This window comes from Gavia stellata, chromosome 10 (genome assembly GCF_030936135.1).
Source record: "Gavia stellata isolate bGavSte3 chromosome 10, bGavSte3.hap2, whole genome shotgun sequence".
NCBI lineage: Eukaryota > Metazoa > Chordata > Aves > Gaviiformes > Gaviidae > Gavia > Gavia stellata.
In genome coordinates, this window is record NC_082603.1 from 33,322,686 (window position 1) to 33,350,154 (window position 27,469).

General features: G+C 43.6%; 1 protein-coding gene across 1 annotated transcript; it reads left to right on the forward strand.

The window, feature by feature from the left end:
* The first annotated feature begins 12,349 nt into the window (after positions 1–12,349).
* Positions 12,350–25,335, forward strand: USP1 (ubiquitin specific peptidase 1). The gene is made up of 8 exons (XM_009811009.2): positions 12,350–12,545; positions 13,700–13,823; positions 14,184–14,291; positions 14,823–14,983; positions 15,470–16,188; positions 17,336–17,506; positions 18,665–18,866; positions 23,761–25,335. Exons 1-8 carry the CDS (start codon positions 12,376–12,378, stop codon positions 24,491–24,493), a joined length of 2,388 nt encoding a protein of 795 aa, XP_009809311.2. The 5' UTR covers positions 12,350–12,375; the 3' UTR covers positions 24,494–25,335.
* The last annotated feature ends 2,134 nt before the right edge of the window (positions 25,336–27,469 follow it).

Consider the following 27,469-nt stretch of genomic DNA (forward strand, 5'->3'; position numbering starts at 1 on the left):
GCACCTACAGGAAGCTCTTGTGGTCGCAGACATTCAGCTGAACTTGTGTGTTGTTCTGTTTTCCCTGGGGTTAGATTAAAGCACTAAAAACTGTGCGGGGGGGCAGGGGTAAGAAGTAAAGCGGTGGCAGTTCACAGCACGTGCTTCTGCAAGCGTGCCCCAGAAAAGCAAGCAACAACTACCAAAAAACCCACTTCTGAGCAAATGGAATAAAAATCAGTTCCCCTTTTCAGTCACCGAGGTTTTACTTGCTCAATAACTTGAAGACAAAGAAACTCTCTTCTATCAAACGTTAGGTGCTCAGAAGTGTAACACGTATATGAATAAAACTTCCGTGACCCCTCTTTAATCCAAGAGCATAACAGCACTTTCAAACAACCAGGATAAACGAGGAGTACTCTGCTGTGTGTATAAATGAGACATGATAAATTGTTTAAAAACAGATTAGATGAATTTGTGGAGGAGAGCTCCGAGGTGGCTATTGCACAGGATGGTTGAAGAAGCCTCCGAGATGCGGCTTGCCAGGAGCCGGGAGGGGACGGCAGGAATGCAGCCACGGTGCAGCCACAGCCTCTCCCTCCCCTTCTCCCACCACGTCCTTCAGCTCCACGCTCAGGCAGTGTCAGAGGCCGTATTCTCCGCTATGTATTTCGGTCTTGCAAAGTTCAGCTATTCTTAGGCGAGGTTGTGAGTCATTAAGCACTTTCAGAATGTTTATTTGTCGAGCCACAGGCACTTAAATTTACTTCTGAAGCCAGACAACCCGCTCGGAGGATTTCTTTCTGCCGCAGAAATTACTAGGTGAAATTCCACGGCAAGAGGTCAGCCGCACCGCCTGAAACGCTGCGAGTCGGATCCCAAGGAAGGGCTGCCACCAGTTCGGGTTTAAAGTGGTCTCATTTTCAAAGGTCGATGTAAGAGGGGAAAAGAACAACAAGAAGAATGTGGTTTCCTACAGTCTTTGACTACCTGATTTAGCTTTTACTTATGTGTGGTTTCTGAGACAGGGACAGGACCTTCTCAGTTGGCTGTAATCCCTCGGAGGGTGGACGGCGATTTGGATGGTGAAGGGATTCCCTGGGGAAGCAGGGTTTCCCGCTGGTGATGGGATGAATTCCTCCCAGAGACGCTGCCCTCGCCTGCTCTGCAGTGGGGTGTCTCCCTGCAGCTCCCGGGAGCAGAGAGACAGGAGTGGGGTGAGGCTCCTGCCCCGTGCTGGGAGGAAGACAAAGTCGGGGCAGGGTTCAGAGCCTGCAGTGACGGGGCCAGGCGCTGATGCGACGGAGTCCTTTTGGAAACGCAGTACAAAATCCACTATTGTTCTATAGGATGTTACGCTTGTGCCAACATCCATTTTTGTAGACTCTCTGCAAACCGCTCCCCCTTCGCTGTGCTCACAGGAGCTGCCTTGTATGGTCTACGAATGCCAAAATCCTGCCCCATCCACCCACACGTGACTGGCATGGCTATGGCTTTTTGGTCAGTCACTTTTTGGTCGGTAGCGTGAATGGGGCAAAACGCTTCTGCAAGTATCTGGGTGCTATGGGAATACAAATACCAACCTAACAAAGTCGCTCATTTTGGGAAGATTTTAGGGCCCATGCCATGATTATCATAATACTTAAAAACACCTGAGCTGTTTCCCTAACTGTGCACCCCCCTTCACAGGCCAAACCAAGGATTTGTGCTTCCCTACGCACCCCGACCGGCTGGATGCAGGCAGGAAAAATTATGGAAGGTAGATGTGACCTCTGTGTCCGGGAGGAGAAGCTACAGCCTCCAGGAACCAACCTCGTGCTCATTCAAAAGCTGCCAGCCCCGTGCTGTTCTGGGCTGTGCACATCCAGTGACCCCCAAATAGGTTCGGAAAATGCTTCATTTGCTTATGACCGATGGATCACTCTTGCAACGTTCACATCAAACCATGTGGGCTTGCCTGTCAAATCAATTCGCTACAGTTGTGTTGCCTAAAAGAAATTGCTATGTCTTGCCAAGCGTAAACAAGAGCTGCTATTGCTTAGAGAGCAGTCGGCACTGGTGCAGCCATAGCTGGAATTCAGACGTCCGTTTATAGACCCTGAATCTACTTAAAGAAAGGGAAATTCTTATTTTGGTTAAACATGTGTCTTGTAAAGTACAATTACCCTTTTTCCATAAACCTACTTTCATTGCTGTATCTTCTGCTCCTGTTTTCTATCAGTCGTCCCAGTCTCCGACTACTGCTTATCTATTAGGGCGTGATCGCATTTCCTATGTCTCTGCACTAAAAAGAGGGTGGAAGAAATACACTGCGCAGAACACGGACTTAGCTAGCAGGGGGCTTGTGCGGGAACCGTGTCACGACAAAGGGTATGTCTGCAGGGCAGCTTGGTGAGAGACAAGAGCAAACTGGCCAGCACGGAGCTCCATGCCCACATACCAACAGGTCGCCCAAACGAGAGGGTTACTCGGAGAGGACGAGAGCTCTGTTCGGCACTGCTTTGCAAGACACACGGGTTGTATATCCCTGCGTGCTGTACGTATTGCCGACTGGCTGCTCTTTACGTATCTCTTAAAGAGCAGCTGTTTTCTTGCCATACTTACTGAAAGCAACCCAAGGGCACGATAAAGACGAGCACCTTCGTTCAGCACCCCAGCTCCGTGTCTAGGGCGCTGGCTTTTACCGCATGCCAGGAACACGGAATATTTTGATTTTAGAGGAAAGCAATGAAGGACTGAAAGGTGATGAACTCCGGCGGGGTTTGGCACCGTGGCGCAGACCAGACCTGCTCTGTGTGCACATCCTGTCGTGCTCGTGTCGGTGACGGCAGCAGAGTGTGAGAGGTACCCAGGGAGTGGGCATGTGCATGTGCGTGACGCTGGGCTTACTGTGACGAAGCTCTTCACAGGAGAGAGGACACATACACACGTATCAGAGAGATGCTGAGCTGTTCCTTTGGTTTTCTGCATTTTTAGCTTTGGTTTTCTGCATTTTTAGTCATATGGCATTTGTCACTCCGGTCCAAGCGATGGTCTGACTAATTCACACTGACCCACCACGCTGGGGGTTTCTGTGCTTTAATAGTGGTTTAGTGCCTGGTGGCTCAGGGGACAACTTATCTATAACACTCCCGATGAGCTGCAGCTAGAGAAGAGCATTTCCCCAGACTCCTGCGGGTCCAGCCTCCAGGCTGAAGGGGGAAATGTCACCCCTCGGCTTCGCAGGGCTCTCACGGACAAAGATGTTACTTGTTGTAAAACCGCCAACCCTCTTCAAGAGCCAGGCAAGGGCATTTAATGTTGTGGCTTGTGGCAGACTGACTGCAGCCCGCGTGAGGAGGCATTCGTTTTCTTTGACACCACCCTCCTGTGACCCACTTACAGCCCCTTCTTGTACTAAGGGATGGGGCAGAAAGGAGCAACCGATCTATTCCTACATACCTTAACGTCGTTAACCCTTTAATAAAGTTTCACTTTTACTGGAGTGATTAATTCATTTCACTGACATTACGATGTCTTTGACAGTAACAAAGCGCTGTGTTTATTTGTAATATATATTAAGTTTCTGGGATGGGCAAGGAACCTGACAGGCATCACTGGATCCCATTCTTCAGCTGAGAGTTTCTCCAGCAGGGAATTCAGCAGTTTCGGAGGGAATGGCTCTGTGATGGGGCCAAGACCCGGCACAGTGCGGCTACGGGGCCGGCACAGAACCCGTCTGCTCCAAAGGCTTTGCCCGGAAGGCAATGAGACACTTGACCACAACCATCTGCAGGCAGCAGGCTGTGGGGCAGGAGGGGCTAAACCTCTTCTTCGGGTGCTCTGGCTCCTGCTGACTGCAGGAGCAGCTGGCGGAGGCTGCTCTGTCCTGCAAACGGCTCTGCGGTTCCCTTCTTGATGTGGCTACGCTATGGGTCATGGAGGCCTTGCTACGTAATTCCTTAAAAACCTTGCAGAGATGGCTCTGCTATGGAGAACCGACTGTGGTTTGATTTAAAAAAAAAAAAAAAATCCTCAGCTGAATCGTGACTCTTTATATCGGTGGGCTCATGTCTCTAGATGTGTTCATATCCCGCCAGGTTTGAGAGGAATTATAAAATCTGTTCTAGGTGTGCCTGTCGACGGAGATGCTACCGGCAGATGGTGCAAGAATGCGCAGGTTGTGTTTCCTCCTGCCTCTGCTGCCAGAAGTGAGTTACAGCTCTGCGAGATGTTATTCCCACCGAAGAACAGAGATGGGGCGGGATTTTCTTTTTCTGTTATTTTAATTATGGCTTGCAATATAGCACCTGGCTTGTCATTTAAATTCCAGCCCATAATGCAAAACTGCACTGCGTCTGCTACCGGCGAAGCTGTGGATCCGAACGTTATATTAAACTGAGCAGCAGGCTGTGAGTTGTGAAAGAAAATACGCACAGATAGACAAATTATGGGGACAAACCCCCTAATGATGCAATGGGACCACTTACACAACATCACTTTTTTCTGCACTACAGAACTCAGCTTTCAGAGAGATTTGAGGAGAAACGTTCTGTTTCAGACCTGAGTCATCTTGCCTTTGGCAGAATTTCAGCGTACAGAACCACATGTTTATATTGTTAGGAACTAATCTGCTTTAGCTCTACATTATGGGTGTAATTATTGTTATTTTCTTAGGTATGTTAGATGCATGTGTAGCTCTGGAAGTTCATAGATCACAGCCAACTGTGTTTTCTCCTAAGTTAAGAGCGAGATAAATGAGAGCTAAGGTTGCACGCTGCCTGCAGTATCAGGAGCTATACATCTCGATCTCAAAACCGATAAACTCTCCTGCACGGAGGAGCACATCACGGTTTGTGCATTGACAAGCTCGTGGTTTGTGGCTCAGAGCTCCAAGCTGACATTTGTCTTTCGGAAGCTGAGATGAAAAGGAGCTCATTGCAGGCTTTACCATGGAGTTTACAGAACCGTAGCAATTTCTGATTTATTATTTCCTGCTTTTCCTAAGGGCCGCGTCTTTAAGGATGCCCTATCTAAAGCCTTTTAGACAAAAAATAGCCATACAGGTCAAGCTTTTGGGCTAGGTTTTACATGGGAGAGACTGGAGCTGGAGTAACTCCCTGACTCCCTCCCAGGGGCCCTTCTCCTGGATTTTTCCATGAAGTTGCTCTGCGATCCATGTGAGCATGATCCGGTGAAGAAGATCCCACCTCACCCCCTCGATCTGATGTCAAATCGCACAAACGCATCCTCTTGAGGTGCAAAGCCCTGGAGAGGGATCTCTCAAAGGGACTGTGTTTCTACAGTGGTCAAACTGTTCCCACGTCCACCGCCGACATAACAGTATCGAAGTTAAATAACGGCTTATGAAATGGTTTGAGATCCTCTGAAAACAGATGTAGCTTGTCAAGTACAAATCGTTTAGGGGTTGTGAAGGTCCCAGTCTGTTTGCTGTGGGAAAAGTCAGATTCCCTTTCCAGTGTAGTAAAGTGAATCGGACAATTTGTTCCTGTGTTTCTGGTTGTGAAAGGACTTGCATGAAGTGTGGATCACCAAACAATAAGAGCCCTGAACATTCATTTCTATTCCTTCCACCCGAAGCCAGCCCTGTCTTGACATTTTATAGCCAGTATCCTCATTTTTGTGAATGGTTTCTTACCTTTCCTGCCGTAGGGCGTTTGACCCGAGAATCGTATTCCTCAAGAACGAAATAGGTTTTGCTAACGTGAACGGCAGAGAGCCCAGCGTAGGGTACCGACCTTCCCCGGGTGATCCCTGCGACTGGGGCGGGAAGGCTGCTGAAAGAGCACATTGTCTTGCATACAATTTGCAGAATGTTCACAAAAGTCACAGAATAATTCTCACAATAAGGGAACCCTGACAGATTTATAGGCCTATTGCTGATGTGGCCGCAGGGTTTGGAAGTTGCTATAATTTATGTGATTCAGCAAACAGCTAGAGGTTGTGGAGGTTTTTTCCTGCAGGGGACAGAGCTCTGTACTGGAGACTTCCTCCAAGAGTCCAGAAATCCCACCTCTAGGGAATCTGCTCTTTCCAGGCGTTTCATATGGTTATTTTTGGCTATGTCTGTGGAGATTTCTAGTTTCCCAGTGCAGCTATTTTTATAACATATGGCTGTGAAGTCTATAGTATTAGACATAATTTAATCTTGCATGTTTGAGTGTCTCAGGACCGTACGTATGCAATTACTGCCTCTTGCACCTGCTCCCTCTTTGGCCTGTATTTGAAACGCGCCTTTCCTGTAAGAAGCCGAAGCTTCAGAGGCTTCTAGACAACAGTTCCTTTATTGAGCGTGCTAAGCCGCCATAAATATTTAATTAGGTGTTGCTCTATTTTTGGAGAGATACAGAAAAATAATAAATCCCATTTCCTTACATTTAAACAGAACATTTTCCTGCTGGAAAAATTTTCCTGCATTAAATAGTGACAGGGAGCAGTATTTTAAGAGGGTGCATAAAAATTTGAGAGGGTGAAAGGCTGGTGAAGAGGAGATTTCACTAAGCTGAGGGTTCTCTCCTGTAGCTCTCTAGGTGGGAAGGGAGGCTGTCGGATGGCTGGTTTTGAAATGGAGCTATGTGGGTGCCTTTCGGGCAGCACCGCACCATGTCGGGCTGGTGGGTGCAGCAGCTTCCCAATGAGGGGAGCTTCTGCTTCTCTATTTGCTGTCTAAAAATCAATCATGGCTTCGCTGGTATTTTTTAATGCTGAGTTATGAAGCGGTTAACCAAGCTGTCCTGCGTGCGCCGAGTGGTGACGTTGCCTGGAGAGCTTTGTGTGCCGTAAACCTTCAGACACAATGATTACCTGGACTGTAATTACAGTGGATGTATGCATGTATATCTATGTAAGAAAGCGAAGGCAGGGGTGTGATTGTACTCCCAAATTTAAAGAACCAATCAGTTGATGGAATCGCAGCTAGGATTTCACCCCACCCATTAACAAAACCGGTCTCCTAGGAAGGTTTGTTAAAATGAGCTAATTATCAGGTCTCATTTCATGCTCCAAACATCATTACCTCGTGCCATTTGACTTGAAATCACCTCGAGGAATGCACAGTGAATACAGTGAACGAATCCTGCCTTCTACTGTAGTCCTTACACTTCAAAGGCAGTTTGAGTCTTGCTGCCACCCGTATTAGAAAATCAGTCTGATCACTTGGTGTGGGCAGCCCACCTCTGCCCTGTCCTTGATTTCTTGTCCTGTGGTTTTCCACCCACCCAACCTCATCTCCTTGACCTCACCTCTCTTTGGCTTGCTGATTTCTACTCAAGAACCATCTGAAAATTCCCCTGTCCTTTTCAATGGTTAAAAAAAAATTAGGACAAGATTAAAGGACCAAATTCTAAAATGCTGTAACTGCACTGACCTCAAAATCACCATGTGATGGCACAGGATTAAAATTAAGTACACTAAAATCAACACCAACTAATGCTTTAATGGATACAAAATTTACTTAAAAAAAATCATGCTCTGTATATTGCGAACAGTTTTCCATACAGATGACAGAGAGCAAACAAAGATCACTCAACCAGAATGTCTCTTATATTGAACTAACTTACAAGTAAAGATAAAAAATGAAGTAGGTATGGTTTGGTCAAAATAATGATGATGGGGAATTAGGGAGCAATTCGTGAGTATGTTAAGGAAGAGACATTATTTAGAGCAGGACAAGGGTTATACGTAACCAGATGAACTTGCCAGTAGAAAAAGTAAAACATATCCAGGAAGAAGACCCAACACTGAGTTCTACTGGGCTGCACAACAGACTCATCACAGGATGACACAGAAGCCTCTTCGACGGGAAGCATTTGGAAACAGACCCCACGCAGTGGAAAAAAGGGCAGGTAAAGTCTGTTCCAAATGTGTGCTGACTAAATATTCTGAGAGGTACTTTACTGTCTTGTACTTACCTGATGTATTGGTTGTGTGGCAGATGCATCTGTTGCTTAAAATAATCATTATACCTATTAAAACTGAGCTGATGACTTAATTCGCCAAATAAAATGTAATACATAGAACAAAGCCCCATAACTACCATGTGAAAAGCTGTGTACACTTCCAGTCTCTGCAAATATACTCTCTGCTAATGTCTCCCTTCCCTCTTACGCTCAGTTACCGCACCTGAAAGTTAAACCATGAGCCTGTAAATGTTCACAAGCCTAACTTTAAACCCAAAGCTAGGCCTTCCGAAGTCACTGATGGTGTTCCGAGGCACAAGTACACCTGAAGCTTACCTAACACTTGTACATGTGGAATTAGATTCTCAGATTGTAAAATCCTTGGACATAAATAGTCTTTTATCACGTTTGTTAAAGCAGATTGCAAACCACGCACTTGACAGGGTAGTCTTTTATTGAAATGCAATACCAATAAGTAATAAACGGCCTTAGTTGTGCCATTTGACTTGAGATCTGTTAGGACGCGCTGCCATATCGAACACAAGCCTACCTGGAGCAACTGGACTCCTGCCCTTGGAGTTTACTCCAGTCTGTTATTGATTCAAGGTCCAAACACTTCACCCTTCTCATTGCACCGCTCTGTTGCCACCACGGTCTTGATTGCCCAGCACCTTCCAGCTCTCGGTGACGCGACTCCTCAGTTGGCCACTCAAACCGGCAGCATAAAGCAGATTTAATGAAACACATTATTAAGCAACCGAGCAGTTACATGACTTTTGAGCACCACCCACCTGGATAAGGCTTCCTTACACACGCCTGTTGTCTCACACAAAAGATCCTCTGTAGTCCTGAGTAGCTATTAACTGCAGTGAACTGAAGGCAACGTTTGCTAAGTGGAGCTAAATGTCACACTGCAGAACTCAGGTCAGGAAATCCAGCGACTTTCAATGGGAGCTCAGTATCTAGCCAGCTCCGGAGCTTTGTAAATCCCGCTAGCCAAGTAAATAAATCTTTAGGTCATTATATACCTCGAGAAGCTGAACCTTGGCTCCCTGGGTGATGGGCCTGTCTGTGTGCGGGCATACAAGGATATTTTACCCTGTAAGAGAAAGAAAAATATGTGTAGTAAGCATGTATATGACTGCCAGAGTATATACAATTTCTGCCATAATTCAAATGTATATCTAGGGATATTGATCTGCAGTAATAATTCATGTAACAACGTAAAAAACATCCAAAAAGATTGCAAAGAACATTTCAAAATAAAATTGCCTTAAAAACTCTATTTAGTCTAAGCGCTAGGCTTCCGATTTTGTTCTAGCACTAACATATTTTACTCAGCAAATTGCAAAGCTACACATTGCTGTACAGGAAATACGAAAAAAAAGCGTACATGAGTCACGAGGGAACTGCCTGAATGGAAGGGAGTAAAATACCCACGAAGGAGGACAGGACACCATCAGTGCTAATAGCTTTTGAAAAATGGTGTGGAGCTGTGGCAACCATGCGTGATTTGGCGGCTGTCTGCTTTGCTTTAGGATTCAGCAGACAGCACACTGGGGGAAAGCAGCAGGAGTTTGTCCCGGGGTCCTTCGGCTCTCTGCTAAAGAGTGCTCAAATTTGGGGGCAGCTCCGCCCAAGGTGAAGGGATGCTAAGGCCTAGGTCTGGGCATGGCTTAAAGGCAGTTATGAAACTAATCCTATCAAATATCTCACTGAATAACTTAGAAAACTTTTACAAAAGTTTTTCCAGTGGAGTCACAGATGTAACTGCAATAAACAACTGTGTTTCAAGCTTAACAGGCTTTTCTTTTAATATAACTGTTACCACCAGTGCCAAAAATTGTGACTGCCACATAGAGTTCCTTAGTTCTCAAGATAAAAGGTGAATCTTTAAAAGATTTCTGACCTTTGGGGGCAGTATTAAACTACACAGCATCACAATATATAGACTTAATGTAGCCGCTTCATGTTTCATAAGAAATATTTACTACAGCAATGCCTCTACTATGTTTCTCCCATCTCACACTGTCCAAGTCCTGCCAGAGGAGAGCTGTGAAAAATCTGAGACCTTATATGGAGTAAATAAAGAGCAATTTTCAGAGCCAGATGAATTTGTGAAATATGGAAGCCATCGTATATGTAAAGACAAGACCTCGTACTTCACAGCAAGTGAAGCCACAAACGAATTATTGAGGCCTTTCATCACAAACAGAACGATTCTGTGTTCTGCAAATGTTCGCTTTGTTGCAAGACTGACATTCGATTTAAAACATTTCATTCTTTTTATTAAAAAAATGAAAGCGTACATCTCTTTAGGTTAACTGTTTCTGTTCAGAGAGCATCTGCTGATGGAGTCACCGGGGGCTAAAATTTACTTTGCTACCTTTCCAGGGATAATGAAACGTCTTTTGCAACCTTTCAGTAGTTCAAGCAAAATTTTTCTTTAAAACAAAAGCGTATCGTTAGCCTGGGGGGAAAAAGAAAGTCTTAGAGTCTTAGGTTTTCTGTAGAAAGGGGCCTTTGTGAACTGTCATTAATCGATAGCTACCACACATGTGACAAACATATTTACTCCCAAGCATTGTCAGACTTAGTCATTCTGGTATTTTTTACACGTAAAGGTTTCTGCAGACCTTCTGGTACAGCCCTGCCAACAAACCCGCTCCGTAGGGGCCAGTTTAAAGAGCAGGATGGAGTCATCTACAGTCTCTTCCCACACACCATCGTTTGTGCGTATACTGAAGCCCGTACCAGGATTTTTTGCAGCCTTAAGAGCCTCGGTGAAAACCAGGATTTACTGCGTTCTTCCCAGCTGTGCTAGTAAAGCTTTTTAGCACAGATCTCACAGGAGGTACGAGTGTGATCCTTGGTTTATGGCCGCAGAAAACAGAAGCGGAAAAGGCGTGATACAGCTATGGTATGTGTTTAGAGAATGGGGCTGAATCCTGGAACGGATCACCCCACTGCCTCTTGATCCAAGGCCGTGCCGGCTGGGCAAGCTCTGGACGGCCCGGGGGCCGCCGGCCCGCGGTCCCTGCACACTGCCCGAGGCCGCGGGGAGCGCGGGGGGCGGGAATGGCACACCTCCCCCCGGCCCCTCCGAGCGGGGCGGCGATGTCCCCTCCGCAGCGACACGCACCGCGAGGCGGGCGCCCGAGCGCCGAAACCAAGCGGGCTTTCGAGGGGCAGCCAGAAACGCGCTCGCACCCCCCGCCCGCGGGCCCCGGCGGCGAACGGGCGGCGCCGAAACCGGCGAGGGCCGCGGGGCGGGGGAAGGGGCCGCGGCCTGAGGGACGGCGCGGCTCCGCCTCCGGCCCCGCAGCGCGCGGCAGCCCCCCTTTGCCGCTCGCCTTTCGCCGCCAGGCGCCCGGCTCTGGTTGGCTGTGCCGGCCCGCCGAGGCCCGCCGGCTCGGGGCGGCGCTGGGGAGCGGAGGGACCGGGCGCCGCCGGCGGGAGGGACGGGGCGGGGCGGGGCGGGGAGGGGGGGGGCGAGGCCCCGCCCCGGCCGTTCCCTCAGGCCCGCTCAAACGGCGCCGCCGTGGGCCGCGCGCCTCTCGCTGTGATTGGCGGAGGCGGGGAAGGGCGGGGCTAGAGCGGGACCAATCCACCGCCGCTGGAGGGGGGTGTCTCGGCGGAATGGTTCAGCCCAGCCGCCTCCCATCCCCCGCCTCGCGAGCCCGAGCCCTTTGGCCGGGCCGTTACCAGCGCCCGCGCGCGCCCAGGCAGGACCCCGCGGGCTGTCCGCCGCATTGCCTGACGGCGGCGACGGCCGAGGCGCGGCGCCGGCGCCGTCGGCGGGCCCGTGCAGGGGTGTCGCTCGGTCGCCGCAAGCTGGTGGGAGACAGACCGCCGGCGGTCACCATGGCCCTTCGGTCCTGGCGGGCGCCGGCGGCGGCTTCCGCTCCGGCGTTTGAGCGGGGCGGCCGCGAGCGCCTGGGCGCGAGGAGGGGTGAGGGCGCGGGTCCTGGCGGCGCGGAAAACGCGCCAAGTTTCCCGTGGTGGGGAGAGCGGCGCCGGGGCGCCCCGCGGTCTCCATGGCAACCGGCGGGCAGCGGCGGCGGCCCGCGCCGTGCCAACATGTAGCGGTGAGGAGAGGCGGCTCCGCCGCCGCCGCGATCCGCTCCCGCGGGGCCGCTCCCGGGGGCCGGGCCGGGCCCGCCGCGCCGTCTCCGCCGGCGGGCGAGCGGCCTCCCGGGCGGGCGGCACCGCGAGGACGGGACCGTGAGGGCGGGCGGCGCGGGGCAGCGTCCCGCGGGCCGGGCGGGAGGCGGGAGGCGCGGGCGGGGCGGCGGGCAGCCGCCGGGGAGGGCAGGCGGCTGTCAGGAGCCCGGGGCGGGGGGCTCCGGGGCCGCGCTCCGCTCCAGCGCCCGCCGCCGCTTCCCGCACGGAAAGTAAATGGCGACGCGTCTCTGTGGTGTGTGTCCAGGTGTGAGCGGCGAGCGCAGCTTCCCGGCCGGGCTGGCCGCCTCCCCCGCTCACCTGCCCGCCAGGAAAGATGCCCGGGGTCTTGCCGAGTGACAGCACCGGGCCGGCGAGAGGGAGCCCCTCGAAGAAGAACAGGCTTTCGCTGAAGCTCTTCCAAAAGAAGGAGGCGAAAAGAGCGCTGGACTTCACCGAGTCCCAGGAAAATGAACAAAAGAGTGCAGAATTCAGAGGCTCCGAGATGTACGTAGGAGTTTCGCTCTGAATGAGCCTTTCTGGTTGTACTGTGAAAGTAATCCGGCAGCTGAACGAGAGCTGCGTTCGATGCGATGGGTAAACAACGCTGCTCCGTCCACTCTTTACGTTGTATGTTCTTGCATAAGTACGTGCTTCAGCGTGTACGAAATAAACCCTTAAGCCAAGTTAATCAAACTGAACTAACTACTCGCTATAATGAATTTCTGGAACTATTTACTTTTAAGAAAACAAGTTTGCTGTACTGTGGATGTTTAGTTGGCTGGCAAGCTTTTTAATAACTTGGAAGAAGTTAGCTTATTTGAAGTTAATATAAGGTAGTTATTCTGATGTTGAATTATTTAAAGAATATTAAAATGTAGGGGTCTGCAAAACGAGTTTTAAAGAAAAAATTTTGGATTTTAAAGGTGACTTCTGCTGGAAGTGAAAGAATTTATTATGCTGTTTACTGTCATTCGTGAGGGTGTTTCAAGCCCTGAGCAAATCTGTCAACTCATTTCATTGCAGCTAGTGAGGAAATTTACATGGGAAAAAGAAAAATTGCTTAATCATGGTAAATTACAAAAACACGTTGGAGACTTTAAAACATTGTTCTGTTGTGTCAGTACGGTGCATTATCACTGCACATAATGTGCCAGGTTCACTGGTTCCTTTTTTCTCCCCCCCGCCCGTATTTATTGTCGTTTGCATCCAGAAATGAAGTGTTGTGAATCTGGAGCAGGGGAGAAATAGAAAACACGTGGTAGACACTTTTTAATTAGTGCTGCCTTGGAATGAACAAAGACCATACAAAAGTATTTTAAAGAAAAGTTTGTTGGTTCCTTAAATCAGTCTCCTGATGTTTTTTGAAAAATATGTATTGGAACTAACAGCAGATTTGCCTGCTTCTTGTAAACCTGTCTGGTTTTGTGTAGGTTACTGAGAAGAAGGGTTACAGTTGAGCAGTTTGTGTTTGAGTGCCCAGAGTAGCCGTACGGACACTCTCAGAAACACTTTGACATGATTTTGATCTGTATGTATTAGCCATTAATTCTATAAGCTAGCTCTGAGATGGTAGATGGCCCGGAGAGAGGTTTGCATGTGTACCAGAAGGAGTAATTTTCAAAAATTGTCTCTTACGCACACTTTTCTCTATTGAACAGTGATCAGGTTGTTCCTGCAGCGCAGCCTCCCGCGCTTGTTAGCTGTGAGAAAAAAGACAACATGTTGCCTTTTGTGGGCTTGAACAATCTGGGTAACACTTGTTACCTTAACAGCGTACTTCAGGTAAGATCATGTTCAGGGCGCCTCGAAAAGATGATTTCTTTCTTTCGGTTCAGCAGAAGTGAGTGAGATTTGTAGTTTGATATTACATAGATGTCTGGATGTAGTGTGAAGGGAATCTAATTACAGTGGGGGAAAAAAGATGATACTGCAGGAAATGTGCGCACCGTAGGTTGCCTTGATCGGGTAATTTTTCGGTTTACATACTCTGGGCACCTCCCTGCTATGAATAATCCTGCATCTTTGCGTGCTATGCAGCAGTCTTGGGAGATGCAAAGCTCGTTTGATTGTAAATGTGGATATGTGTGTTGAGTAACTTCTTACTTAACCAATTATTCTCTTGTTTTAAACTGTTGCTTTCAGGTATTATATTTTTGTCCTGGTTTTAAAACTGGAGTAAAACATTTATATAATATTATTTCAAAGAAGAAAGAATCTTTGAAGGATGAAGGAGAGCAAAAAGCAGAAAAGGTAATATATCTCACGACACGTTCCTTTACTTGTAATTGTGCGAGTGAGGCTGCATGCCATGAGTGCAGTGAAAATTTAACTGATTTCTTCTGTTTATAAGAAGTTCTGCAGTGTTGTTTTTCTACAGCGCTATTTCAGGTAAGGATACATTTGAGTTGCTTTGAACTTGTGTTCAGAGTGTCTGTAAACTTGTAAGCACAAGTTTTAAGTTTAACAGAAGAAATTCAAGAAGATAATCTCACTGTGCTTCTGACATTAAGATAATGATGATACAATACTTTGAGTGGATGGAAATTGGAGTTTGGTGGGCAAAGATGGGTTGGGTTTTTAAAATAATGGATAGTCTGGCTTTCTATCTGTTTTCTACTGGCAAAAGAGCAATATAACGTCTGAAACTCACCTGCTTCCCATAGCAGGCAAAAAAATCTGTCAAATGTCTGTTAGAAAACTGAGGGCAGGAGAGAAGAAGTTTAACTTGTTGTGACAGACAAAACTGCAAGTATTTTTATTCTTTATATGTTGTTATTGCAGGGAAATTGTAAAGAAGATCCACTGGCAAGTTACGAACTAATCTGCAGTTTGCACTCATTGATTCTTTCAGTTGAGCAGCTTCAAGCCAGCTTTCTCTTAAATCCAGAAAAATACACAGATGAACTTGCTACTCAACCACGAAGGCTACTGAATACCCTTAGGTACAAATTGTCTTAAACACATTGTCAGAATTTTCACCTGAAGTTTTGAGGTCATTGTACAGCACAGCATTAGAGACTTGCGGGAGGTAGATGGTCTTAAATTTGGGGCATCGTTACAGGAACTTTTTCGTGTTTATTGTTACCCCTATGATATCATAAATTTGAAAGTAAATTTTCATTTTGTAATAATATAATTTAAATCCAGCAGCGAATTTAAAACAGCATTTAGCCTTAGGTATGTAAGTATTCTGCTTGACCTGAGAAGGACCGCTGCTGGGTTGCAACTGAATGTGTGTTTAAATGCGTAAGGCTGTAGCTACCTTCCCACGGCTATCTGTGACAGACAGGAGTTCTCTCTCGGCCTGGAGAGGATCCTCCCCTGCTTCTATATCTAAACTCCCTAATTTAAATCTCAAATCGTGTTAGCTAATTAGTAAAGAATAACTAGTCTTCATTGCCTTGCTCATTTACTTTTACTTTTAATAGAGAGCTCAACCCTATGTATGAAGGTTACTTGCAGCACGATGCCCAGGAAGTTCTGCAGTGTATCCTGGGTAACATTCAAGAAACGTGTCAGCTACTGAAGAAGGAAGAATTAAACAAACTGCCCATGGAAGAGCCTGCAGCTAAACTGGAGGAAAAACGTAATCAAAACACTGAGAGCAATGGAACTGGCAACCCTGCTGAGGAGGAGGATAATGCACCAAGTAGCCACGTTGGAGAGGTAGCTGAAGACAAGCTACTCAAAGGAAACGGGAAAAGAAAAAGCGATGCCGAGGGTGGCAACGCAAAGAAAAAATCCAAAGTATCAAAAGAGCAAATTGCAGCAGAAGAAAATCAAAGACAAACCAGGTCAAAGAGGAAAGCAACAGGAGAAAAGCTAGAAAATCAAACTGATGCCATTGCCAAGTGTTCCAGTGAAAATGAGAGTGCGAAGCCAACACAGAAGAAGTCACGGCTTAGATTAAACTGGTTAAAATCTTCATGCAAACAGCCTAGTATTCTGTCTAAATTTTATAGTCTAGGGAAGTTGACTACAAACTTAGGATCCAAAGACCCAGGGAAAGAATATGATGACTGTGAGCTTGAAGAGTCAACCATAAAGTGCGAAAATGGTAACAATATTAAAGAAGAGCATCGTGAACCAGCGTCTCCTGTGGAAAGCCATAATGAAAAAGGAACTGAAAAAGAACCAAAAAAGGAAGGTTGGTGAACAAGTGTATGGGCTTAAAATTAGTATGATTAAGAAATCGCTATGCGTGGGAAGTCAGCCTTCAGACTGTGTAGCCAGCAGAGCTCTCAAAATAGAAAATTACATTTTTAGGAATTGAAAAAGATCTTTATGAAAGAGAAGAATTTATTTTTATACATGTTGTGAGTTTTCTTTTTTCTCTTTTAATAACTTGACATGTTCAGCTTACATCTTAAGAGATATTTCTCTAACATTATGTAATCAGTGTACAATATAAAAAAAATGTCAGAATATTATCAGGTTTATATTATCACTAATTTTTGTCATGTGTAGAAATAGCAAGTGGATTTGAGATGTAAAGGAGGATTACTGTCAGGAGCAAACAGAATCAAACCCCGTTGGCTATGGCTTTGTGTCCCAAGTCTTTACAAATAATATCCTCTTCTTCCCTCCCTTTTCTTCAGTCCTTCCATATTTTCAAGCTTCCCAGGAACTAGGAAAGACACCAGATGTATTATATATGCTAATTGGCAGGCAGGTATGGATTTTGTTCGCGTCAATGAAACAAGATACCTCTGAGGGAAGGGCTTGGATATGAATTCAGTAGTTAGTAATTTGGAACTTTCTTTCTGATCCAACCACCAGTTTTAATAAAAATTTGAAGGAATGCAGAATCTTTTGAGATCTCCGTTTCTTCAGCAGATTTGACTAAAATTGGCCAACAAGTTCAGAAAGTATTGGAGGAGAGGACTGAGAATAGAGATCAGGCAAAAATACAAGTGTGATCTTCCCTGAGAAGGCTAAAACTCCATATGAAGAAGGCAGCGCATTGATGAGAAATGCAAATTTTCCAGAACATGACGTCGTCACACTTGATGTGTAAAACAAGAACCTAATCTTAAAACAGAAATTAAGGTTTGAGGGCCAAGGGAAAGGGGCTCCCTGTTCAGTAACAAGTAGATAATACTGTGAAAATTGCATGCGATAAGCAGCTTTTTCTTTTTTTTCTATTCCTATCTGGAATCCCAAAAAAGCCATGCCTGTAACATGGTGATTTTCCAAGAAGGATAGCCAGGTTTTCCAAGAAGGATAGCCAGGTTCTGAAGTGTCTTTTGAATAAAATGCATCTTGTTAAGTGATCTGGCATATCCTTTCTCTAGGTACAGAGCTGGCCGTTCTTGAACTAGTGGAGAAGCTGTTCCAGGGCCAGTTGGTACTGAGAACAAGATGCTTGGAGTGCGAGTGCTTTACTGAAAGACGAGAGGATTTTCAGGACATCAGTGTTCCAGTGCAAGAAGATGAACTTTCTAAAACTGAAGAGAGTTCTGAAAGTAAGTAATTATTGAAAAGGCTTGTGGATCTGTTTCTGCTTCAGCCAGCCAGTGAGGAAGGACAGTGCCGTAGTTATCAAGGAACACTGCTCCTGTTTGTGCTGGTTAAAATTAGAGGCTGTTCTGTTATCTCTTGTCCTGATTAACTTTAGACTTTGGAAACACAGTGCTGATAATGTAGACAGATCCGGACAGTACTAAAATTGTTTCAGGTCTTAACACATAACACAGACTGCTTACAGTCCTTCACTTAAGTACATGTTTTCCTGCTTATAAATAGGTATTTTCTTTGATTTGGGTCTTCCCTTTCCTCCTGGATAAGAAATTCTTCTGCTTTTTCTTCATTTTCTAAGAAATGCCTACATTTTTTCTCAAAAATAAAAGAAATGAGAAACCAGCTTCTTGTTAATTTACTGTAAAAAATTATTTTTTCAGTATTTTAGACTGTCATTACCTTAACAGCGTTTGTTTTATATTTGTAAATGTTAGTCCTCTGGTATCTTTCACAAAGATAGTATGAGTACTTAGTCCTTAGTGGTGTGTACTTAGTTTTTAGCTATTTTCAAAAGTAAGCATGTCAACAATACATTTTCAAATTCAGGATTTTAAAGAAATTAATTTTAGTTCTCATGGACTTAATTTGGAGCAGCTTTTACTATTTTTGCCATCCCCGTTTTGCTGAAGGACTTCAGAGTAAAGTGTGGGGGGTGGTGTTCGTATGTAAAATGCTACCCACAGCGTGGGTGATCCTGTCATCAGCAGCGTGAAGCTGTCAGGGGAGGCAAAGCGTAAAAAGTGAAAGGGAACTTTCTGGTTGTTTTGGAAGCTTGCCTTAATGAGTGAAATTTTGGTCTCAAATACACGCCCCCAATTGCCAGACATGGCAACGGAATTAGCACGTGCGATCTGAAGACAAGCTTTGGGAAGACCGTAGATTTTTAATAATACCCATTAAGTGATACTTTCATCACTTCCTGAAACGATTCAAAGATTTGAATACATTTTCTATTTCATACATATTTAGTGTTCTTTCCAGTCTTGATACTAGTTTTTGAACATGTCTTAACTTGACATATTTTGGTTTGTTGTTATTCTGGTGGGATGCCTTGGAAATGTAAATAATAGCAGATCTGTGAACGTAATGATTCTCTTTTGTAGTTTCTCCAGAGCCAAAAACAGAAATGAAGACTCTTAAATGGGCGATTTCACAGTTTGCGTCAGTGGAAAGGATTGTGGGAGAGGATAAATATTTCTGCGAAAACTGCCATCATTACACAGAAGCAGAACGCAGCCTTTTATTCGATAAAATGCCTGAAGTTATAACAATTCATTTGAAGTGCTTTGCTGCTAGTGGCTTAGAGTGAGTATGCAGATTGACTATATTACGAAACAGTGTGCTGTTGGAAGGGAGATCTTACCAGAACAGATGAAAATGTTTTGTAACTTTTCCAAAAGCAGATTTCTAGACTGAAATTAACTTAAATCAGTGGGACCCAGCCCCTAATTTCCTAAAGGCTTTCTGTTGTTACAAGTAGTGGCAGAAATTACCTCCAGGAAAATATACTTTCAGGAGACATCTTAACAAAAATTGTTTCATCTGTATTCTTACAACAGCCCGATATCCTGATGTTTCTTAAAACTTTGTTTACTTTCAGTCTCACCTGTCTGTATGAGTTGAGGCAGGTTTAAGAACTTTAGCAGAACGAGTAATGAGAACAAAAATTAATTTTATGGTCGCAACTAGTGGTACACTTTGGTCTCTAACTGAATTGGGAGTACTAAAGATCAGAAAAAAAAAATCAGGAAACATTTTAAAGAGCTAACACACAGTACGGGAAAATTGATCAATTCCTTTAAAAATACAGTAATATCAATGTCATTGATGTTCAACTGCTGAGCAATCAGTTTGATGTTATATACTGTAGAAATTCTTATTTTTTGAAGATTATTCTTATGAGAGTGTTCTTCACCTTTTTTCATACTTAGGAATTTAGGGATTTCCTTTGGGAAGGGAGGAAAAAAAAGCAACCAACAAAACCCTGCCTGTCCCTACAGTACACAAACGCAATAATGCCATGACACTTTATGCACAGCATTTTGCAGTAAACTCTGTTTCTTCACTGAGATTCAAATAATGAAAAATGACAGAAGGCTTCATCAGGAAAGACTTCTTAAAACTCTGAACTGTTCCCCCAGATCCTTTAGCAAATTGTTACATCATTAATTGCGTTTTTGAGTGACTAGACAATTTTAGTAACATTTGCAGACTTGGCCTGTATTTTCAACTTCTCCTAGTATTCAGTTTAACATAACTTTTGCTGTCTGCATTAACTTTGCTGGATGCAGCAGAAGATAAACTTGTGTTGGTTTCAGCATCCCCCAAGCTGGCATCTGTTCCAGAGAGCCAAGCACGCTTCTCTGCTGCAGCCTGTGTTTCGTAACCTGATGGCTAGGTGTAGTCCTGAGACTTAACACTCAGCAGCTTTGTGATATGCAACAAGTTACTTACTTAGGCACAAATTAGTTTGGCCTTTTATCCGCTTGGCTCCCTGTGGTTTGCTTTTCCCTGTTGATTGGCTTTAGACCTTCAGAGCCACCTTGCCAGCAGGACACCGAGTACACGAAGTCTTCCATGGAATTTAGTTTATAATATTTGTGTCGTCAGTGTATTTTAGAACTTGAAGTGAATAGGAGCTTTGGCACTATACAGATACAAAATGTAAGTTGACAGATGATTTCTCAGAAGACGCTCTATAAGCAAGTGCTGATAACTGGTCAGTGTAAGTGAGATTTGTAAAATAACTTATCGTCAAGGATTCTATTAAGATAGATTTGCAGGTAGCTCGCTAAGATTGTTAAAACTAGAATTCTCACTCTGCTCGTTTTTAGTATTTGTTTTTAGGAGTATCTCGGTTTCTGACAAAGTAGAAAGGAAACTTCCTTTGTCTCTAATGTCTGCTAACATCTCTTCATACAAGTGTAGGATCGCAACATACAAAATTGTCTTTTCATTGTTCTACATAATATTTGAGTGTCACAACAAGGCAGAGAAAAAGTTGCACACTCTTTAAAAATCGTAATGCTACTATTGAGTAGCCCTTGATATGAGATGGTAGCCTGGTAGGATTATAGGCTATTCAAAAAAATACAACCTGAGATGTCCACCTGAAAGGAAACCTGAATATTATCTTCAGTTTGCTCCTACGTTTGCTACTTTTTTGTTTCTGTGAGGAAGTACTTGCAGGTTAACCAGCCATCTCCTGAATCACTTACCTCTTCTTCTGTCCTGGCAATCTTCTGGTCCTTCCTCCAAAATACTCAGACCTACATCTGGGTCAGACTGAATCCAATCTCTTGTGGTGTTCCTCATGTGTCCTCTGAATCATGCCATACATTTTCTGCCAAGTGCTAGCAGCCAGAGATTAAGGAAGTAAGAGTGGAAACATCAGATGCAGAACTGGAGTCAGTGATGAAGCTGAAGCTGCTGAGAAGATTGTTTCCCAGTTTTTGGCTTGGACATTTTATCTTGGACAAAACCATGTTCTTTCCAAACATCTTGATTTGGAGTAATAAAGCACAGCTGCAAATCAAATGGGGAGGAACCGAAGCTAAACCAAAGCACTGGCTTACTCCATAGTATCCGGGGTCGCTCTTACGGTGGTTTTGGAACAATGAGCTTTGATGGCACTTCCCCCAATTGGCTTACGTAAACTTGTAATATTTATTGTAAAACTACTACTCTCTTCATAGATAAGACAGCAATGGTTTGCCCTAAAAGTATTAACAGACTGTTTCGTTGGCCTTAAATGAAGTTTTTAAACTTAAGAATCTTCACACGACTTCTCTTAGCTCCAGTAAAAATTTTGAAATCTTGTCTGCTTCTCAGTTGTGCTCTACTGAGTTGTCTGAAGACTGAGTTTTAAATAAATGAAGAGAAATGAAGCAGAAGGGAATGGTAGTGTAAATATTTGCAGTTAGTAGGGATTTGCTTCATCTTTTCTAGATGCTGGCTTGCATTGTGTTTGGTTTTTTTAAATAAAGCAGCCAGTGTGAAAACCTACTTGCCTGGGGATGAGTAATTCTCTTTGGCAAAGTGTGTGTGTGGGGACAAAAATGCTAGGCCATGTGTGCTCAGGCTGGGAAGCTATTAAGAAGAAATGTGTATCTCATTAAGCATTTCCACTATATGAATTTAACAATTGGTAAGAAAATCAGATTTTTGTCTTGTGAAATGGTATCAGGTAAGAGCAGGTGATTTTTGGCTTACTTTAGGTTTTGTTACAGTCACATTTGCTAATTAGTGACAGCAGTGCTTATCCCACTGGAAATCTTTATTTGGAGTATTTAACATCCTTATGTGTTGAAAGTGTTGCAGTAAAATAGCTTAAGTCTTTAAGGGTCTATAATAACTTGAGGTATTATTTCAGTACAGTGGGTAAAGTTCCACTAATTTATGGCCTCAAAAGATGTAGTTGCAGAAATCGAGTTTGTTGTGTATGAACTACTGTGCATCAGTCAGAGGAGGCAGAGTACTTGGCATGCAATTTTTCTGTCTTCAGATTCTTATCATTAAGAAGAACAAAAAGCTAATAGGAAAAGATTTCCTCTCTTATTTCCTCCTCTCCAAATCTTTCTGATGCTGGATCTCATTCAGAAGAAAGGTAGAGCCTGTTTTTTAATGTTTTATGTTAATATGATTGTCATAGTGTGCTTGAGTGGAACTGGATTTCTGATCTAGAGTATCAGCAAGCAGTTTCTCTGTTTCTTGACTCTCTTCTGAATATCTCTATTTCTGGCTACTAATAATAGGGATTTTCAGAAGATTTAAGTTTTATTATTTCTGATTATATGCTCTTTTGTGTTTCTTTTGGTGTAGTTAAACGTTTATGGTAAGCCTAGGTCTAAAATGCTATTTCAATTAATTAGACTTGAGTGACTGAGGACATCTGCATGTGTGTAAATGTATTTATGTTTGTAAGGGTTTATGGCTGTGAACATTAGCGAAATGTTTAGAAGGACAGCAGAATCAAAACTAAACCCAGTAAAACAAAAGTAATATTCTGTTACGGCGATTATGCTTATACCGTTACGCATATCTACAATTTCTTTGTATTAAAGATAGTTATTCCTTCTTCTGGTAAAATGCAAGTTGAATGATAATAGTTAGCCCTTTGGAACCTAAGTTTCACAGGGTTTGTCTGTATTCCCCTATATTTTTCCCTACATCACCCTAATAGTTGAGCAAAACTGAATCATCACTGAAATCTATTAGGACATCATAACATATCATTAAATAAAGGGGGTAATTAAATTGGGCTGATGCAATGTGCAAATGATGTAAGATCAGAATCATTCAAGGAGGCTAATACACAATAATATAAAAGTCCCAACACATTTTCTTGTCAAACTCTTGAGAAGATCCTTGTTGTAATGAAAGGACTTAAACTTTCCACATTGTAAATTTGTGCACTATGAACAAACTGCTAAATATTTATGGCATACTGGATGCTTTTCCAAAGTAAATCAGCTAGGTACTTGTTTAAAAAAACTGAGTAACATAGGACAGTTAATGAAGAATTCCTAGCAGTAAGTAAGTGTTAGTAACTTACTCATCCTTAGAGAAGCGTTGCATTACCGTTGGCAGTACACTCCAGTGCACTAAGATGATCTGAGAAAAATTACTCAGTTTTTCTGAGTGACATTAAGGCTACTTGAAAGCAAAATAGATTTGTACTCCTTTATTTAGTAAATGACTCTTTCAAAGATTTGGGGAAAAGAAACACCCAACCCTGCTTGCTTCAACCTTGGATGTTGAAGAGTGTTTTGTTGTTTGTTTGGTTTTTTTTTTAATCTGGAAAGCAGGGTGGTGTCTGGGAAGAAGTGCGAGTATTCGTGCATAGAAGCACGAATGATAACTGAACAATTAGGTTAACTCCTTTTATCGTCATTATTTAAAAATTAACTTTAGTCAATATTTGAGAAAAAGGGAATCTCTTAAACAGTTAAAATACGTAGTTACTAGGCTGTAAGATTTAGCATTATACATACTCGTAAAAATGTCTTTACTGAACGGGGGTGCCTGGGACAGATGCTCATGATAAGCAAGTTGAAAAGCGAGCAATTTCTCACATTCAGATCACCCCTGTCTTTTTAATAGAAGGAAAAGAATGTAGATAAAATATACGAGGCACTTAAAGCAGTATTTATTGTGAGCTGTTGTGGCAAGAGGTCTTAACTTCATCTTTCTTCTAAAGGTTTGATTGCTATGGTGGACTATCCAAGATAAACACTCCCTTATTGACGCCTCTCAAACTGTCACTGGAAGAATGGAGCACAAAGCCCACCAATGACACCTACGGATTATTTGCCGTGGTAATGCACAGCGGCATTACAATTAGCAGTGGACACTACACAGCTTCAGTCAAAATTACAGATCTTAATAGCCTAGAGTTAGATAAGGGAAATTTCATCACTGACCAAATGCACGAGATGATTAAGCCAGAACCACTGAATGAGGAGGAGGCAAGAACTGTCACTGAAGACTACGACGATGGTGAAGTCTCTTTTCGAGTCAATGGAAGCGCGCAGCCGGGTAAAGTTCTGAACAAAAAGAACATGGAAGCTGTCGGACTTCTTGGGGGGCAGAAGAGCAAGTCTGACTGTGACCTGTACAACAACAAACCAGCTAACCCCGAGAAGTTTCTTAATGTAGTTACTGAAAACAGAAATCCCGAGTCTAGCAGCAGTAATGGAAGCGCAGAGTGCAGCACGGAACCCGGTGAGCAAAACGGCGTTGCCTCCAGTGGACTAGAAAACAAAGCTCTGTACGTATTGCAGAGCCTGAAAGAGTATGAAGGCAAGTGGTTGCTTTTTGATGATTCCGAAGTGAAGGTTACAGAAGAAAAGGACTTTCTGAATTCTCTTTCTCCGACATCGTCATCTACGTCAACTCCTTACCTACTGTTTTATAAGAAAATTGTAGAGTGATACTGTATTTTGACTGTAAATACTAGGGATTTGCATACACCCATTGGTCTGATTTGCATCAAAACTACCTGGAAGAAACAGCTGTTTGGTTTTTGAAGCTACTGGATCATATTATTTCTGGTCTTTTTGTTTGGTGTAAGTGGCTCAACTTGAATTAACAAACCATGACATAGAACTTAACTCACATAATAACTTTTATGCTGGAGAATAGTGATATTGCCTTTTAGAAATACCAATTTGTATAGTTCCTAAATGATGCCTACAGTACAGTAGTGGTTTTAACACAACTCTAGGTCTCAGACATGCCTATTATATTATTAGCTCTTTTTTTTTAAATAAAAGTTATTTGTATTCATATTCTGGAGTAAATGTATATTAACTAGCAAATTTCATCAGAAGTTGTGTATTTTTGTAACTTGGGAAGTAATACTTCATATTTAGTCTTGGGTTATCGGCGTGGTTTATTCTCCTTATCCAGTTCCATACTGCTCAGTGGAACTCGAAGCACAAGAAAAGGGTCTTGTAACCTTGTTTAGTGTATTGGAAGGAACTGAACTTAATAGAAATGTTTGAATGGTCTAATTTGCATCTTGTTGCATAGGTGTTAAATGGGCAAAGTGTAAATAGGTGTGATTAATACTTCAAAACAGGGGGAGCGTGTAGTGTAATTAAAATAATTTTGTACTTTTAAGAGTAAAGCCCTCTAATATGCATATCTGTTTGGGTGGATTTGGAACTTAGTGGTGATGATCTTATAACAATTTGTACTTGGAGCTCACTGAAATGTGGGAAAATGAAAGCATTTGGCTTTGATGCTTTGTTAAGAATGTATATATGAAATAAAAAATTTATGATACACATCTGAGATGACTAGATCAGACTTTTGTGTTTGGGGAGGGAAAAGCGGAAAGTGAAAGTGGTGGGGCAGTGTTAGTTTCCCAACCTTTTTGTATCTGAGAGAAATGGAAGATTGGAAGTGCTTTAAAAAATAACATTCTCAGTTTTTTAACTGATTCTTGTACAGCATATCCTAATTTGAAGGCACTTGATGACTAGAGGTAAGGTTCAGAGGCAAGGGGAAAGGGAAACAGATTATTATAAAAACAAGTGAAGTGTTTCGCACTAAATAAGAGATTAAAATCCCAAATCATCTGTTAGATGCTGCAACATTAAGGTGAATCCCATAAACTGCAGACAATTGAAATCTTAAAAATATGACACAAAATAGGATGAGTGTTTACTTCTGCTGTCGTAGGACGGATGGAATGACAGGAAGTGCTGCTGCAGAGAGACAAGGAAAAGGTACACGAGCTGTGAGTATGCCCTAGTTTTCTGGATATATTTAAACTTCTTCAAATACAACTTAATTTATTTACAGGAAAAGCCCTAGAAACCTCTACCTAGTTTATTCTGCAATATTTAGTTTTTTACAATTTTTTATTATCGTGTAGCATAAACACCAAGGTAACTCATGAAAAATACCTTTTGTGTATTATTTTCTATGTTACAGTGGACCTCTGATTTTTGTACAGGCCTTGATTTTGCAGTAGATGGTAGATGATGATGTATTACTAAAATACGTTTCAGTCTAGAAAGCTTGTACTGTCAACAGAAAACAGTGTAGGAAAGGCTGGACTAAATTTAGAGTTGCTTATAAACTCAAGCTGAGTAGATGTCTGTAGTAATTAACTTCTGCAGAGGAGGAAAATCTGGAATTACAAATGCACTAAGACCTTTCCCTTTTCCAAAGCACTGTCACCATAATAAATGATTTCATAGTCTAAACCCAGAAATAGCTACATTAAAAAAAAAAACAACTGTAATCTTACCTTGCAAGGGGAGCCAAATCACATTACAGAATGCTATTTGTTTACTGCCTGCAGTACGGGGTTTGCTGAATTTCAGCCTGCAAATGAAAGTTTATTTTTCCACACTTGACCCAAGACTTATCTTTTTCATTCAGCTGCAGGAACAGAAAGTGTTCCAAGGAAACAAAATACCGTTGTATTCAACAAAATATTGGCCACAGTGTAATCGAAGGAAGACCCAGCTGTCTTCCATCATGCTATACAGCTTGAGAGAAACACGCTTTGTAGGCAGCTGAACAGAAACCACAATGGGCTGGAATACGCTGAATGAAGGAACGCTCCTCGGGCATACGGACAGATACTATGGGGTGAGGGTTTTTTTTGAGACTTACTCAAGTAAAGCACTTGCCACCCTTCCTGAACTACTCACTTGCCACAGTAACTCACGTCCTGTATTGGCCGTGGCCTGTAGTTTGCTGCAATGGAAGACAAAGCGTGGCTGCCCAACCTTAGTTAGCTGCTACGCTTGAGTTCTACGCAATTGTCGAGCTGGATGTACTGAAAAGCCAGGCAGATTTACACTGACATGGGGCCATCCAGTAAAATCAAAGGGTATTTATACAAGAGTCGGATTAAAATAGATGCTTTCCTAGCTGAAGAAACGCTATACAAGGACTACTGTAAATTAAGGTTTCATTCTTTCATGGCTATTGGGGTTTGTTTCCCCTTTTTCACTTTGTAAATATTTTGCATGCCTCTTCACATAAATCTCTTGCAAAGCTGCCCCCTCCTTCCTTAATATTTTCCATTATGAGAGTCCCCGACTCCCATACAGCTTCCAAAGCCTTGTCAGCACCCCTGGGCTTTGCAATAGGCCTTTGAAATGTCTCAGAGCAGGGGGAAAAAAAAAGGCTTAGGTTAGAGGAGTAGTTTTTCTTCATACAAGAAACTCTGTGCAGGCTTTCCTGTGTTATAACCCATAACACAGAACTAGTTCAGGATTACTTGTGTTCAAGGGAAACAGTCAGAGACCGGCACACCGAGAGGAGCATCGCACTTAGTTGTGCTACCAAAAACTACCACTGCCGGGAAGCTGTTGGAACAAAAGAGCATGGGAGAAGGAGTGAAAATTGGCAGTACCGCCCTCCCGTCCCCAACACAACCCTTG

Coding starts and splice junctions, on each gene's coding strand:
- USP1 (XM_009811009.2), top strand. CDS start 12,376: ATGCCCGGGGTCTTGCCGAGTGACAGCACCGGGCCGGCGAGAGGGAGC. Junction 12,546..13,699: donor GAATTCAGAGGCTCCGAGAT/GTACGTAGGAGT, acceptor TCTATTGAACAG/TGATCAGGTTGTTCCTGCAG. Junction 18,867..23,760: donor TTTGCTGCTAGTGGCTTAGA/GTGAGTATGCAG, acceptor TTTCTTCTAAAG/GTTTGATTGCTATGGTGGAC.